This window comes from Pygoscelis adeliae, unplaced genomic scaffold, assembly GCF_000699105.1.
Source record: "Pygoscelis adeliae isolate BGI_AS28 unplaced genomic scaffold, ASM69910v1 Scaffold303, whole genome shotgun sequence".
Lineage (NCBI taxonomy): Eukaryota > Metazoa > Chordata > Aves > Sphenisciformes > Spheniscidae > Pygoscelis > Pygoscelis adeliae.
The window spans coordinates 98,752-116,159 of NW_008824367.1; the positions used below are offsets into that span (position 1 = coordinate 98,752).

A 17,408-nucleotide genomic window follows, 5' to 3' on the forward strand; every position below is an offset into this window, starting at 1 on the left:
GCACTAGCCAAGATGCAGTGTGCTATCTACTCCCCATCTGGAAGCAGGCTTTTTTAACTGCTCTGTTGCCACACGGTGGAAATACCTGCAGTGCTTTTGCCGTGTTGCTGTGATGCTAGAGCTCTGAAAACTTGAAGATTAAAAGAAAGAAAGACGAAACAAAAAAACAAACCAAGACGCAACCCTGAAGAATTCTGCCTCTGTAATCTTTCTGCTCTTATCAAAATCTTGGGAGAAGGAGGAGGAAACAAGTTTGTCTTTGTCTTCCGATACTCCAAACCGTCGTCCGGTGCAGAGCAGCAGCAGTGAGAACCGGGTGGGGAAGAACATGCTTCCAGTTCCCTCTGGCTGCCCAGAGGTAGCGCAAGCATCAAGGAAGATACTGATGTACGTAGCATGGCTGATGGAGGGCGTCTGTTCTCTCTGCCCTGCCTTCCCATCAAAGGCTCCCTTCTTCCCGTGCACCTGGACAGGCAGAGCTTTTTAACGCCTCTTCCTATAAGGCCTTTCTGCCATTATCTCATCAAGGGGATTCTTCTGACTTCCCTCCACATCCTTCGCTCGTTTTGCCCCTTCCTCTTCTATCCTCCCCAGTTGCTATTGATTTCCCAATAGCAAGTGGTCAGACCAGTCCCGTTCGCTGCTTCTGAGAGACATAAAACTTACCACTTTTGAAAAATGCTTATTATACCCCCTAATTTCAGCTGAGCCAGAGGCTCTTCTTTCACACGCAGTGCCTGCATGCGGAATGTTACTCTTCCACTTTCACTCTGGCTCCAGCCCAAGCAGCATGCTGGAAAACAAGTGATTATTTCAACAGCCTGGGAAGATCTTGGTTTCTTGACTCCTGGCTGTCTTAAGAAACCTCTGCTGCAGTTTCACAACGCTGTACTAGAAATTAATTAAGAAATCGGGCATTCTCTTAGCACAACTGCATCTTAGAGTGATCCTAAGCATTACACAGAAAATGCATGTCACGTTCTTCCTTCTCGCAGTACCTCTGGTGTCTTAGCTCTCCGCCAGGCTATAAAGGTAGACATGGATTAGAATTATAATGCAGAAAAATAAATCTTCCGGAGCCCTTTTACTAGGTCACCCATAAGACATAATAGTTTTTACATGCAAGAATATTTTTAGGTGCTTTTGCCCTTGCTTTAATTTTGTCTGTTAATGGGAAAACTCGAAGGGGTTTTGTTAACTGGGACATGGTTTGGAGGTGTTATGCATATTTGTTCTCCTCTCCTTTTTAGTAATGCTAGTAAAATATCTTGAAAATACCTGGAAATTAAGGGCTGAATACCTCCTATATATCAAGAAATGACACTGCATGCCCTGTAACAAGAAAAAAAACCCACCTCTCTTCAGGGCTGTATTGAAAGCATACCATTCAGAAAGTCGCTGCACAGTGTATTTTGTGCCTGTTGGGCACTTGAAGCATGGAGGTCCAATGTTTACTCTGGCACAAACCCCCTTTCTGTTGTGATTCAGTTTAAAACTATCAAAAGAATGATGCTCGTCAGAAGCTTACTCTTGTGTCAAGAATGGCTAAATCTGTATTTATTTTGATTTTTTTTTTTTGGTAGCAATTAATTTAAACTAGCCCTGCTTCTTTTTGCTCTTCCATATGCTGTTTCAAACAAACGTTCAGTATATAGTTTTCCTGTTTCACAATGTAAGAATAAAAAGCTTGCTTTCTTTTATCGGGGGCATTATCTTGGTTTCAGTGAGGTAGGAGCTGACATAGCATGTTGCGCCCACATCTCCGCAGCCAACTGTATCTGAACGGAGATGTGGATTCTGCTGCTTAAAAGCTGAAGTGAAATCTAAATCCTTTCCGAACAAAACCTGCTCCGTTCTGTGCTTTATCTGTTACTGGCACTGGAGCAGAACGGTGTAAGAAAAATCTTGACTTGAAAAGCTTCACAGGAAAACGTTGCTCTGTTGCTAAATCTGTGACTGAGGTCAGTTGTGGCGATATTTTAATTGCGGTTTGTACAGTGGAACACAATTAGCCAAACAGTTTGGTAAAATAAGTACTGGATGAATGTCTCAGCCATAGCTTGAAACCGGCTAGCATCGTGCCCTGAAATATTAATATTCCATGTAGTGCTCCCCTCAGACTGCGTACAAAAATAGTCCCTGTCCTAGTAGAGCTGGAAATGGCTGCTGCATAACTGTGCCCAGCAAGGAAGGAGCAGAATGTATTCTTGTCGCTTGTGCTCTCATTGGGCTAACCTGGCGAAGATGTCCTCTTCTTAAAGAAATATAATTATCTCTTGGCTGTAGGAGAACACTAGGTCACCCTGTGGTAAAAGTTAAGGTGTCCTAGAAAGCTTCCCTTCTTTCTTTCTTTATCTATCAGCAACCTTATAGAAAAAGTGGGCCAGCTGCAGACTTACTGTACCCTTTTCCCCTGCAAGGTTCTGCTTTGACTCGCTGTCTGCTGGTAGATGGCAGTGACAACTGAAGTGCTGAACAGATGGAGACTGTGCGGGGCTTCAGCTTTAAGCTGATGAATCCTGTTTCTTCTTTTCCTAATGGGGGTAACTTGCAATCGCTTCTGACAGCCCGTCAGTGCCAGTTTTGGGACCATCACCTTGCCACCGTAAGTCTGTCCCTCGTGCTCTGCTTCTGCTGGCCTTTCATTTTCATTAGGTTGGATGCGATCTCTGCATACCATCCTTAAGTAAGCAAAAACCACGGGGAAGGCGCTGGGCTTACCTAGCTCCTCTCTAAAAGAGAACTTTCCAAGCCTAGCAAAGGAAGAGATGACGCCTTTCAGTAGATCACGAGAGGAAATCCACTTCTTGTTGAACCACCATCTTTTGGAATAAATGTTATATTCCTCTTTGAGGCTGCAGACAGTGGTTTGAAAGGACGTTGCAGGTGCATGGTGGTGCTTAGTATCCTGAAGATGTAGTGCAGCACGCTCAACCCTAAAGCCGGTTTATTTTCTGCCTGGAGACCTTCAGCCTGAAAACTTAAATTTCCTCCAAGTGTTATTGCCCCTGGTAGGCACAGGTAGTATGTGATCACTTAGCAAGTATGGAATGTTCTTTGCTTTCCAGCTTGCTTCAGTTTCTATACACGGCAGCTTCTTTTTGCACGAGACCAGAGAATTACTGTGATCCGATGTCTTCGTTCAGTTCATGTTTTATGTCTCTCAAAGTATTTTCATATTTGATGTGTAAAGATACATTTTAGGTGACAGTTTTCTTAAAAATAAATAAAACCCCTAGCGCCTTGTTCTTAGATATCATGGTTATGGTTAGCATCATCTTGCAATTAGTCGGCATTTGTCTAGCTTCATCCATTGGTCTTGCTGTATGACCGTGTATACTGAATATTGTTAGCAAAGCCGTTATCTGCCTGTGTCGATACTTACAGACTTTGATCAAGTACTTCCTTCACCTTCTTCCTTATGGGATGATACAATCATAGTATTTTTCTTAGGTAAGGAGCTCTTTTTCAGCTCCCTGCTGAAAAGATGTTCACTTAAAAGTCAGGAAAAAAAAAAAAAGAGAACATGCTTAACATATTAAAATATTTTAATACGGCATAACTTCCTTAAGGGTTCTACCAGAAGTCCTGGAGTTAACTTTAATTTCTGGTGGGCAGTATCTCTGCTAAGGAACTGGCCTCTGCATCCTCTGCAGCAGCGTCCAGCGTGGAGGATCTGTTCAGCTTGTCAGTGCATACTGACAGCTCTGGCTCTTGCTGCGTTGGAGCAAATCATGCGTTAGAAAACGCAGCTAAGCCTTAATAATTCTGTAAGCGGCAAGTGCCTGTTCCTTTACATGGCAAACGGTCAGAACTTCTGCAAAGCTCACGCGTGTGTTGGAAATCCTGTTTGAGTTTACATAGGCGTTTTGAGAAAAGCCTGGGTTGATCAGCCTCTCCTGGTGGTGTCTTTTCAGGCGAATACACACGTGCTAAGGAATGCTGTAGCTTAAGTATTCTCACAACCATGATTTTTCTGTTGTTCAGAAACTTATTTTAATTCTGCTTCTAACAATATTATCAGTTACTGTCCGAAAAGAATCTTGCAGGAGTGAGGCGTGGGATGCTTTCTGCATTTGAAAAGCCCTTGCCTTTGAAATATGGTAATTCCTTTAGCACTTAAACTTGCTGAATGTTTTCCCAAAGAGTTGTGATGTAATTTTTGGGAACAGCAGGTTCAGCTGATCTTGTCCTGTTGCACAAGATGTTTTGCTTGTTTTTGTTCGCTGCGTCTGATGACAACTGTGAATTTTGCTTCATTCTTTTAGCTTGCAGCTGCAGATAAGCTGTCACAAACCTGTGCTCCCTCTCTATACCTGTCTGTAGGGATTGCTAGTGGTAAAGGGAACTCTCCTTGAATAGACCCTTATAATAAATTCCAGTGCCTGGGGATCTTTTCCTGGAGCACTCAGATTGGACTCTGACCGGATTAACAGATCAGTCTCCTGCGATCACACAGCAGGCCACGTGTGACATAATTAGCAAGCTAGAAAGCGAATGGGCTTTAAAGGTGGTCACTACGGCACCAAAGCCATCTGCTTAAGCGAAGGTTCAGCTCAGGCAGTCCACTGATCCATCGTAATCTCTCGTGAGGTATTAGGCTGCAGTGGGCTGCTGTGACAAATGTGGTGAACGGCAGTGACGTTATTTATAGACAAATTAATTCAGAAGACCCTCTGCTGATATTCAGGGCTGTGTTTTGCTCGTGGTTGCCCAGCTTCACCGCAGCCCTCCTTAGAATATACGTATTTGCGGGTAGGCTGAATGAAACGAGCTTTGCTGGAGGGATTTTGACTTCTGCTGCATTGCAGATACCCAGTGGTACCCAGGAGTAGTGTCGCTGTAAGGTATAACGAGCGTAAAGTCTAACAAGTCGCAGCATGTTTGTGGACCAAATCTAAAATCTTGCTGCAAGGAGGAATACGTTGATTCAGCTTTCAGAAATTCACGTTAAGACAGTATCGGTTCAGAGTCCTGACGCGATGGGCAAGTTGTAACCAGAATCTCTCGACAGCTCTATTTCAAAGCTGAAGGTACTGCAGAGCTGCAGGGACCTCCTGGGCGGTGGGGAGGGGGACGTGGATGTTTCTCAGCTTCCCGCACTGGGAAGCGGCTGGGCCATCTTGGTTTTGTAGGTTTGTGCTAGGTAACTCGAGTTCGATGTTGCGATTTCTCCCTTGTCCCTCAATTTGTCTGGCAAACCAAGCCTGAAGGACATTCTTGCAGATCTTGAGTTGAGGTGCTGCTTGGAGAGACATGGGAATTGCAATTTTTCTTCTGTAAGATGGGCTCAGTGTGGGAAAGGCAACAGCTTCCAGGGAACTTGTCACACTTATTTTCAGAGCTTGAAATAACTCTCTCTTTAATGAGCAGCTTGTAAACAGAGGGTTTTTTTGTTTTGTTTCATAGCTACTCCTGACATCACTGGCCACAAGCGAAGTGAAAATAAAAACGAGGGGCAGGAGGCGCTCATGTACTGCAAGTCTGTGGGCTTCCCGCATCCCGAGTGGGTGTGGCGCAAGAAGGTCAATGGAGTATTTGAGGTAAGAAAGCTGGGGCGTCAGGCATGTATGAACCTGCCAAAACCCCCAGGAAGGAAGGAAGCGAGCACCTTGGGTTTAGGGGTATATTATTTACGGTGCCTTATAACTTCTCGAAATGCAGTTCCTCAAAAGTCTGATACGTTAGTGAGTGAAGCTGAGATTTTTTTTCAGCAGCAGTGAGTATAAAATGGATATTTATATTGTTGCTGCGTGAACAGAGTTGCTCGTTGTGTTGCTGTTGGGCAAAGTTATGAACTGTCCAGAAAGAGATGATGTTCAGGGTATTTGCTATAAATTGCAAAACTTGAGTTGTGAAATGTGCTTTTTAAAATGCATTTGGCTATAAATTTCTCAAACTGTTTTCCAGTTTTTACTGTTTGAGCTTACAAGACTTAATATGAGGATGTGGCAGCGATACCTATTAGTGTTTAAGTGATCGTATTTTTTCCGTGTGGCAACTGATCTAGTGAGCAAAAAAACTTGACCAGCAATTGGAATAGCAGAAGAGAAGCTGGAGGTTGCTAAATCCTCAGCCCACCTATTTTTACGTTGCTGTATGATCTGCCAGAGAGGTAGGAATTTGATTAATAGATGAAGAAAAAATGTTAAGCAAATAATAGTATGGGTTGATTGTTCACTGTTAAGTGCGAGTTTAAATTTTTAAGGGACAGTGCTGTATGAGGGACTTGCCGAGTGCTGTGAGTCATCAGAGTCCTGTGCGGTGTTCTGCAGATTTCCCTTCACACTGACTGTCGTTCTGGTGAATTTATCAAATAAATTCACCCAAGATTAACTTTCAGGAAGATCAAATGTCCATACTTCTTCTAAGTTTTGCCCCTTTTTAATTCTTTAAACGCAAGCAACTCTGGAAGTCTTTTTTTTTTTTTCAAATGTAGAAAGAACATGGTGCCTCGAATTCCAGCTTCTCTAAATATTCTCGAAGTCAGTGGCTTAGGCTGCCCTGACCACAACTCTGTGAGCAGTGCGTGTTTCTTTTAAAAACATAGCAAAGGCAAGAATTTATTAGGGCCGTCATACCTTAAGTAGTTAGAAAATGCTATCTAAGGCGGTGTAGAATAATCTTAACTGGTACTGCTTTTTCTTCCCCCCCCCCCCAAAATTTTTTTTTCCCCTCCCCTGCTAGGGACTGTATCCTCTTTCCTGTCACTTGTCTGATCTGTTTAGGTCGACCTGTTTCATCTTACACTCCACTCACCAGTTTACATCAGTAACAGCTTCTCTTGAAGCAAGAGGCAGAGAACATGGTGGCTTACACGATCACAACCACTGGCATATTTCATGGCTGATCCTGTTAAAGTAGGATAAAAGTACAGCTTGTCAGTCAAGCTGGCATTTTGGTTTTGTTGTTTTGAAGCACAATTCACTTCAGTGAGAGATTCAGTGAGAGATACCACTGACAGTGGGCTTTTCTGTTGTGTTAAGGAACCAGCCTCTTTGAAGAATCTCTCAAAACTCTTCTAGTTTCCATGACGTAGAAATGAAAAGTCACCAGAACTTACTGTAAAGCTCTTGCTCTTTTCCTCTTCCACTTTTCTCCTTTTATCAGGACATCAACAACTCCTCCGGCAGATTCTTTATTTCAAATAAAGACAACTACACTGAGCTCAGCATCACAAACCTACAGATAAACGAGGATCCTGGCGAGTACCAATGCAACGCGACCAACCAGGTCGGCTCTGTCTCGGTCACAACCATCCTCCGTGTCCGCAGCCACTTGGCTCCCCTCTGGCCCTTTTTGGGGATCTTGGCAGAAATCGTTATCCTCGTTGTCATCATAGTTGTTTATGAGAAAAGGAAGCGGCCGGATGAAGTCCCAGACGGTAAGTGTGCTCAAAGCCACTTGGGGGGTGGTGGGGGGAAGACAAAGCGAACTTGTGGAAGCAGAACAGAGCGGGGCTTTGTGGCAGGAAGGCTCAGCAGCGCAGTGCCTTCACTCTGAGCTCTTTGCTTTCTCATCTGTTCACTCTCCAAACATTAAGCCCAGCAAGCCCAGAGGGTCCAAGTGCTGTCCAAAGTCCTAACGCTGGATTTCCCCAAGGTCTCAGACTGTGGGGTGGGAGGGCGGTTATTTCCCTGTCTTTAAAGCTTTTGTTACACAAGGTGGGTTTAGCGCTCCCGTCTCTTTCCTGCTGTATTAGCCCTGAGAAATCCTGCGCGTCAGCCCTAAGGAGCGTAGAGCAGCACAAGGGGAGAGCTGGAAACACTAATCCCTGATGGCACTCCCTCTTCCATGTGGCAGCTGGATTGGACACTGGGCAGGTTTTGTAAGGCAACGTTACACTTCAAAGGGATTGGGACCGCAGAGATGCTTCGGAAATAAAACATGTTTTCAACGTTAAAAGGGCGGGGGGTAGGGCCCTTATTTTGGTCTGTAACTGAATTTGTATTTAAGGAATGCTCTGGAAACTATATCTAATTGTAATAGCCACTGAGTTATGTTTTCTAAAGATTAGGTATTTACTATCAGGTTTGATGGTAGCACTAACTAGTTACACTGTTTGGTACACAAAAAAGTAGTAACTCTTTCATCTTTGAGCTGCTTCTGCATACCTTCCTCTTTTAAAGATGGGGAAAGGGGCAGTTTGAGGCTAAAATGAGTATTTGAAAGAACCACATCGAGAAACAGGCTTTAACGTGACACCTGGCTGCTTACTACAGTGTTTATTAGGAAAACCTATCCAAGGACTCCTCGTGAGATACACGCGGCTGGTGTGCCATCGTGCTGTAGGAACGATACGTGTCCAAGTAATGGAGCAGGTGCTTTAGAGTACGTGGAAGGGCAACATGCTGAATCAGCACGAGAAGCACTGAATCATCAGCGTCTTCCTGGGTTGGACGAGCCCTCTAGCATGGTAGAGAACTTCCCAAGGCCTCTGTGTTGCACCTTGTGCAGCAACGACTGGTTTTTGTCGAGCTGCTCAAGGGATCAGTAACAACACAGCAAGACGTTTGCCCTTTGGGATGAAAATGTAGGTGCTGAAACGCTGATCTGCCTGTGAAGTTTGGGCAAAAAATTCACGGTTCCTGAGCTATATTTCAGAGAATGAGGGGAAAAAAAGAATTTATGAAACAGATAACAAATGTTAATACTCTGAGAATGGCTGAGGCTTGGATCACTTCCATAGCAGATGAAAACTGTCTTAAGTAGTGCATACCTAGAGGAAACTAGCTTTTGATCTTAACCACTTGAGTAGCATTTACTAACTGCTTATAGAGCATGCATTGAGACTGGTCTAGGTGTGTATCCAACAAAATTTAAACTGTGTAGTGCATGCTCCTCTGCATAACTAACAGCTTCACAGTTGCTAAGGGGTTTATACTGCCAGCAGTTTGTCCTCAAAGTGGCTCTCAACCAGCCCAGAAAACTTCAAAAAGAGGCAATTTAAATGTTCTCTTGCACTTCTCCCGTATTGCTATGCCACGTTGGCCTAACTTTGATGTCGGGATGGCCGGAGAGAATCTCACCTCTGTGTTGGTGGCTGTTCATAGTTCCCTGCGTTTCAGACTTCCACTTGATGAAGTTTCACAAGGACCGAAACAAGATACGAGATTGTAATTTGACATGTAAATTTTCATTGCAAGCAGCCTCAGATGGACTTAATCCAACAGAAATTGGCTTTGACTTGACCAGATCGCAATGCAACCGCCACGTTAGTGTGATTAAGCACACGTTGGAGCTGAAGAGTTCGCTACCTGTTTGTTTCAAAGGCTGAAGTTTTCCTGGCTGGTCTGGCGCTCTTCAGATGCCTGAGGGATCCAGGCTTATCATCTCTGATGGAGACATCCAAGATGATGAGCCAAGTAACTGAGGCTACTAAATTTGCTTGCTCAGTCTGCTGTTATTTTGAAGGCAGCTAAGCTTGAGTCCTGGAGAGCGATGCACCTCTGTGGTGGACAAATGTTTTCTCTGTCCGCTTTCTTGGAGGACGAAATCCGGTGCTGAATATCACAGTCAATATCTGTGTATTAGGTTTGCCTGGATGAAGAGACGCAATTGGCCTAACACCTTCTCAAGTAAAGGCCGACTTGAGTCCTACATTCCCTTGGATACTCTCGCATTTTCTGTAATGGCATTTGAAGCTTTCTGTGTGATACCGTGGTGGGGAAACACCCTATAAGCAGGGGCATTTTACAAATGCATATGTGAGAAATCGTTGATAGTCTGCTGATTTCCACACTTGGATGTTTTATTTAGGTTATTCTTAATTTTATTATTTTAAGTACATTGTTACGAAATGCCAAAGTTAATGTTTTAATGCAATGGCGTGCTTATCGTTTGGAATTTAAACTCTCTGCTTCCAAAATCATACATCCGCCTCCGCATGCTGCAGTGAGCTGTAGCGGGTAACATCAGTGAGCCTACAGCTGAGCCAGCAACTCATGCAGATATTAGTCTAAACACCCTATTACTTAACATAAATATTATTTGGCAGCAGCCGTGATCTCTCTCAACTACCAGCTGATTTTCCAAATTTTTTTATTGGTTTTGATGTGTTTAAGCTTTAAGGACAAGGGTTGTGGTTGTGCCAGATCTTCATGTGAAGCTGCTGCAGCAATAACGAGGGAGCTGTTAGTGCTGCCTAGCTAACAGGGGTAAAAACGGGTAGCCTCATCAGTGCAGTAACCTCGCTGATGGCCCTTCGTGCTGGGATGTGAATTCTGCCCTGGGACCACTCCAGATTTTTCCTTAGACACTGAGATTCCTTCATGTTCCCCACCGTCACCCGTCTTCCCGTGGTGGAATAACTCTGGACCTTCCTTAGTGACCAGATTTCTCCGAAGTTCTTCCTTTGCTCTGGAGTAGCAGGTAGAAGCAGCCAAAAAACCCCAGCCGCGTTTGAGGATGGATGGCCATTTTGCGTCTTTCTTTGGACCGCTGCCTAGTGGATTGTTATCATTCGGCTTGGCACGTCCTCCTGCTGCAGGCTGTCTATTCCTGCAGATAAGGTGTCTGCTACCAGTGAACAGCCTAAATGTTGGGATGCGAGCCTTGTACCTGTAGCCTCGCCCCTCTGCAATGCGTTGGGGTGGCCCATGGGTGCCGTAGGTCCCACCTTAGGGAGAGGAGGGGGGATGTCCTCCCAGAGAAACCTCTGAGGTGCTGGCTAATGTCTGTCCTGTTGAGAAGATCTCAGGAGTGAGGATTTCTACATAGACCTAGTGCAAAGATGACTTATTCGGAACACTTTAAGGATTTCTTAAAAAGCTCTGGAGAAAAACAGTGATGCTGAATGTGGTAACATCCCCTGCACACAGAAAAATCAAAGCCTTTCTGGAGCTGAAGGAACTGTTCGATCGACAGTCTAGAAGTACACCTGTAGCCCGTGCAGAGCCTGAGTGATAACAGCGTAGGACGAAGTGCCCTTCAGCTGCATTTTTCTTGGGTGTTGCTGGGAGATGCTGGTGCCCACGCTGAGCTCTCGCCTCGTGCGGTACCCAGGTGACGTGGTTTCCAGGTCTGGCTCGGTTAAGCCTACACAAGTTACAGGCAGCCCTTTGGAGTGTGCTGTGTTCACTCCCTCGGATGAAACCAGCCCAAGCTGAAAGCTGGAGCAGGATTGCTCCAGACCCCACTAATAACAGGCAGACTTAATTTGAGTCCTTTTACCTTTCTCAGCTGTACTAGCCTGCCTACGCTGAGGTGCCACCTTCCAGAAACCGCTCATCTTGCTGCTCTTTGAGAACTGCATTGAACTCTTTTTAGCGTTTCCACGTCTCCAAAGAATCCCCCGATTCAATGCTGCATACGGTGGTGAGACGGCAAATCCTGAGGGTCCCCCCACTCCACCCTGACTGATTTTTAGAGGAATATGATGTTTCTCAGGCAAACCTCAGAAATACGTAACCCTTTGACAAACCAGATCAGTAATTTCAGTGTTGGTATTTGCAGTGCGCTTGTGTACGCACAAGAGGATATTTGTAAGAACTTCATAGAGAAGTGAGTGGTCTTACAGCTGCATCAGCCTAAAAAAAAAAAATCAGCAAGGCTTGAGGGCTCTACCTTTTTGGTGAGTCTAAACAAAGAAGTGCCAAAAAGGACTTTTGGTAACTGATGCTGAACAGAAGCACCCAGTTGCTCGTGGGGGATGTGACTGTTTGGAGAGAAACTTCTCTGTCCTGGAAGGTGTCTGGGATGCTTTCCAGAGCGCTTGGGAACTCTACCTGGCCAGCCAAAATAAAGCCGATGGAATGAATTCCCTTTTCTGTCTCTCTCATCTCCATGTTCCTTCCACAGGCTAAAAACTACCTGTCTTAGCGAGCCAACTACCTCGTCTCTTGGCAGATGAGTAGAGTGACAGATAACCCGGTGAAACTTGGAGCGGTTCTTCTCAATTTGCTCTTTAGCTGCAGAGCGAGGCCGCTTAGGTTTCAGAGTTTGGGGGGATAAAGGGCTGTGTGCTACGAGACGCTTTCCCAAGGTATTCGCTGGCCTTACGAAAGGTGTTACCTCCGCCTAGAAGCGCTGCCATGCTGGGAGGGCGAGGACACTCATTTTAACTTTGGCATTTCCTGACCGCAGGTTTTTTTTTTGCATGGACCTTGCTTTTTGCCTTCAGTTTATTTGCTTTTTATGCCACGGAACAGGGCTGCTCAGTAGCTCCTTTGCTAGTATTTCCTCCTTCACATAACTCCGTTTATTTTTTCCTTCTGCTGCTGTATAGCAGAAGAAGGAACCTTGCACCCGTGAAATCCGCATTTCCACCAGAAATGGTGTAAGGATGGCATTAGCGGATGCCCAGTGCAGGTTCTTGCTGTCGTGCCTGTGGACTAGGGGCATTCTCGTCCTCCTGGGAGGGGAGGTGACTGCGGCGAGTACCTCCAGTAACCTGCCCGCAGGTGCGAGCCCCCTTGCATCCAAATTATGTGCTGGAAGGAGGAAGGGAGGGCAGATCGCCCTTGAATTTCTGCATCCTTTCAAAATGAGAGTTTTGACTTGCTTTACACGTGGTAAAGCACTATATGGATCACATCGCTTTTCCAGAGAGCGGCGAGGTTTTGTAACATCAAGAGCGGGTGAATAAGGTGCAGCTGCCAGTGGCTTTTGGTGATGAAAGCTGCATGAACGTGGCATGTCGAGGCCAGAGGCGCTGGCGCATCACTGCATGTACGACGGGAAACAGTTTCAGCAGGGGACTGCTGATGCATTTTGCTCAGAATGCAAGTTGCTTGGACTTCCCTTGACAACAAAAGGAAGCAAATAGCTTTTTATTCCTCTGTGGTATAGCTTAAGCTGCTTATTTTTGATAGATGTAGCAATCAGCCATTGTGACCTGAACGTAGTATATCAAAGATTCCTAAAGAAAGCGCTTTTTCTGTTGTTGTTGGATCAACTAGCCTAAAATTAGCAAAGACGCTGTTTTAAAGGGTGTGTTCTGGGGTAAGTAGAAAGTAAAAACTTCTTGGCTACATTCCCCCGCAGGAATGTAAACAGTTTTTACTTTGAAATCCATATTCTACGTGATCTTTAGTTCAATGCCATGAGGTGACTGGGTTATAACGTGTCCTTTTTCATTCTTCCCTTCTCATTCCTCAGCTTAATACAAAGACTTCCCATAAATGTTTTTCTGCTCCGGCTCTGCAGAAGCTCCATCCATATCCCCACATTCTTTCTAATACTCACTTTTTTTTTCTTGACTTTCCCTGTTCCTGCTATTACTGTAAGTAATTTAAAGAACAAAATGTTTTCACTGAAACGGTTTACCTTGTAACAAGTTAATTTTGGGGTTTTTTTTTTTTTCCTCTTACCCGCACCTTTCTCTCCCACGCTTACAATTCATCAAGGGGAGAAAATTGTCAGACAGGCACACTGCGAGGCTGTGTAGCTGTCAACTACACCTAACAGCGAGCATCGTTGTATCACAGTGGTAATCGAATAGCCTGGCTCCTCTGGGCCTTTATGTACTAATTTCCTTAGATGCTATTACAGGATCAGAATTCCTCCAGTCTGCTGTAAGTAATCTTGGCCAGAGAGTCTCCGCTGCCAATCCCCTTGTGCCTTCATTCCATTTCAGAGCAACTGCTTTATTTTTATTGGTTTGCTTTACGGAGCAAGACGAGCATCTCCGTTCGCCTCTTCTTCCCCCTCCCTCCAAACTGTTCCTGTTAATGAAGCCAAAGAGAAGAGCGTTGCTCCGAACCCGACGTGCATCGTGGTGGTAAATGCCGCCTTTGAATCTTTGCGGGCAACCAAAGCCCTAAATGGTTAATGCAGGTTGTAACGCTTCCGTCCCTGTGAACAGCTACCTGGTGAGAAAGCATCACGGTCCTGCGTGGCTGTGGGCTGCTCCAGGTGCTCCATGTGGCGCTTTCCGAATGTTTTACCAGTTAAGAACTGAAAAATTAGTAAAAAAAAAAACAAAAACAAAAACAAAAAAAACCCACTTTAACTTTTCCAACTTGGGCAACCACATCTAAATTCTTATAAATGTTCTTCTCAGAAGTTTTCAAGCCACTGTCGAATTTTCTCTTCCCAGAAAGCACAATCTTAAGCTAGCTTTTAAATATCAAAATTCCCCAGCGGTCTCTGTAATAGTTCCAACAAATTGCTTTGCAGACCGTAGAGGTTTGTATTGTAACACAGCACCCCGAAGCTGCCACAGGCGCTGGCTTTTCCTTTCGAGCATTTGAACAGGAATTGAACATAAGTTTCATTTTAATAATGTTCCAGTTCACTATCGATCCGTAAAGGCAGGTCTGAGGGTTGCCACGTGCCAGTATAAGAAGCGTTGCTGAAGCTGCTGGTCTCGACTCCTCTCTGTGTAGATTTCTTTCCAAGTTTTAAAGCACGAGCAGAACCGTGGAGTCCCTTCGGATGCAAAAAATTGAGTCTTAGTGCTGGAACTACCTGTTGGTGTTTGGTTTTTAACCTCCACCAGTCATAAGAGGCCACGCAAGATTTAATTGATATTAAAAAGAAATACTGTAGCTTTCCAAAGGTGGTAAAAGAAACTGAGTAACATCTAAAATGCCTTCTAAATTAAGGCTGAAAGTAAAGGGGCGGGGGGGGGCACAAAACACAGCCCTCTTCTCCGACTGCTGAAGCATGAGTAACGTTCCCAGACGATTAATACCAGTGGAGGAGCTAAAGCAAATCTATTTGTCATCACCTTGCAATTTTAATGTCCAGATACTTTTGCCTGGAAGGATTGATTACACGGGTTACACGGTGCGTTACAGACAGCAGCAATTCTAACCTTTCAGTTCAGAAATGCGCTATTTCAGGGCAAGGCGAAGCAGGTAACCGCCGTGCCCACAAGAAAGGCTTGGCCGGTTGGGGTTTCCTTTAATCTGGCATTATATGAACAGTGGGGGTTTTGGAGTCTGCAGACCCCCTCCAAATTCAAAAGGCAATTCCTGCAAAAGGAGGGGTTTAGTGTGGTCAAATACAAAATTACAGCTCGCCTGGCAGCGTTTCGGGAGCCCCGCGGGTGCGGAATGGAATGAAGCAGCACACTGGGAGGATGTTCTCTATGGCCGGAGGTTTTACATACTGTTGGAGACAATCGGTTACTAGGGCAGGTCTTCTGGCATAAAGGTTTTGAGTTGTGTTGATATTTGTCGGTTACTATGACTTCTTTCTCTTTTTTTTTTTTTGTCCCCCCCCCCCTTCAATTGAATCATACCCTTAAAAAAATGGTGGTAAGTGAGAGATCTGCATGCTTTGGAGTTTGTTTAATCTCCGCTTCAGTCTATACAACGCACAAGTCATAATGTTAACACTTTTTTCTTAAAACTTCTTCATTCACGTTCACAACTAATTTGAATTTCAGTTTGCTGTTTTTAATCTTGATTTAGTCTAATTTTGTACTTATTTTTCTGTTGTTCTGTTGCCCCCTGATTTCGCTAAGGTTTCGGTCTCTGTCTGTACTGTGCTGGGGATGCTGTTCCAGCAGTTAAATGGCTGACCAGGATAGTAACGCACAGAGTTTTCCTCGGTCTTATTTTATCTCTGTTCAGGTTATAGATGGGAAAGGGACAAGCGGTGGTGATCCACCATATAATCTAAGTATTCTAATAGGCATTTTTGTTGGATCTTTGTTAGGAAAACACCCGATGGCAGCCTTTATAAATGTGAAGCTTTTTTTTTTTTCTGTTCTTTTTTAAACACACAAAACTACTTATCTGAAATAGGCATCTAAATATTTTCACAGAGAAGGAAAAATGGTTATTTTATAGCGAGAGAGAGCTTGTATCTTAACGGTGCAGTCTGATATTTCTGAAGTCCAGCCAAACAAACTCCCAAAGATGTCGATGATGCTTGCTAGAAAGCTGAGATAACCGAGCAGCAGCGCTGATCCGGGGGTGGGGGGAACTAAGGGCTTTGCTGTCTGTCCGAGGCTCTTCCCAGCCAGCGTGCGGAGTACGTAGCGCAGCCTGCTTTAAGATCTTTTGTGAATCAAAAGATGTTTGTGGAGGGAGGTTCTAGATCTACTCTGCTGTGCTTTGTGTTTCAGTACCTGATGTGTCTCTGTATATCTCCACTGTATATACAACAGCACATTGATGTCTGGTTGTCCTTACTAGTCCTAGTTCTCTCTGTATCTTGTCCGATAGTGTACTGTTGCTGGTAATGGACTTCTGTGGACACTGGTGTGTCGCTAGTGTGTTATTTTGGCTGTAAAAGCTCTTGGTTTGTGGTTAGTTCTTTATTTTTTTGAAATATTTTTTTTGTTCCGGTCACTGTCTGTGCTAGCGGTGGCTTTGCCTATCCGTTGCCTTGAAGGTACAGGTGGAGTAATGTCCCCTTTGACCGACATTACTCCTAGCGTGTGCTCATGCGGATGCCTACACTGTTAAGACTGTAATTTCCATAACTGCTTCATGTGCACTAAGCACCCTTGTGGAATCCTGCTGAGAGTTTCTTAAAGACTTCAGTGAAAAATCCCTCCAGCACGTGGTGGGAACGGCAACTGTTGAGTGCCAAAAGCAGCAGGTCCTGAATTGGTCCCCCCAAAACACTTCTACGGGAGCGTTAACTTTCTGGACTGATTTTTGTACTGCTGTTTAACTGCACTTCCGTCTTCTGTACTGCAGCTTGGGGGCAAAATAAGGTGTTTCACAATTCAAAAAAAATGTTCAATTGGTCACGAAAGAGCTAACGCGAAACACTACTCATTGGCAGACCTTTTTCCAATTCTTAAAAGAGAATATTTTTGCCAAGAGACACAGGCAGAACAATGCTGTCAGTCTTCTGTAGCTGAAGTCTGTTGTGTCTGGAGGTATTGCAACACCCCCAGCTTTTTTTCCTGGTGTTGGGAGCCCTGTGCTCTGCCGGACACACGCACAATGCCTGCTGCTATCCAAGGACTGCGTTTGGATACTTGAATCAAGTATTGCACCTTCAACCTCCTCCTAACCTGGTCCGTTCTAATTGGACATTGAGAAAAAGGGAGTATGTAGAGGTTGTATCATCCCTGGGGGAAGATGAGCGTATGGTGTATATACCCTGGGGTGTATATACCAGCGATTACCCATCAGCAGTTGAGGAACGGCTTAAAAAAAAACCAAACAAAAACGTTTTAAAAAAAATAAAAAATCAATCAATCAATGCAAGAAAACAACCAGCAGGATTTTACAACTGAAACGTTGGTTTGTCTTCTCATCTTATTTTTTATGAGATTGAACCACTGGAACTTGGGGACAAGATGAGTCTGACCATATTGCAACAATCTGTCCGCTACAGTTGCAGTTCTTCATGACAAGCATTCAAAGTGTTAACTAAAACCATCGAAGCAACATACCTGCCATTAAAACTCGAATCCAGAAAAATAACTCCATGAACCTTTGCACTACCAAGTGGAATGGCCTTTAATGCTGTAGATAGATCGGGTTGCTGTTTGCGGT

The 17,408-nt window shown here is 44.5% G+C and overlaps 1 protein-coding gene across 1 annotated transcript in view; it reads left to right on the forward strand.

Annotated features, from left to right (window-relative positions):
* NPTN (neuroplastin) overlaps positions 1 to 17,408 on the forward strand; it is a 33,859-nt gene that overhangs the window by 14,194 nt on the left and 2,257 nt on the right. Inside the window, exons 4-5 of the mRNA XM_009319906.1 lie at positions 5,410 to 5,543; positions 7,111 to 7,384. Coding sequence (XP_009318181.1) covers positions 5,410 to 5,543; positions 7,111 to 7,384 — 408 coding nt within the window. The remainder of the gene's footprint in view (positions 1 to 5,409; positions 5,544 to 7,110; positions 7,385 to 17,408) is intronic.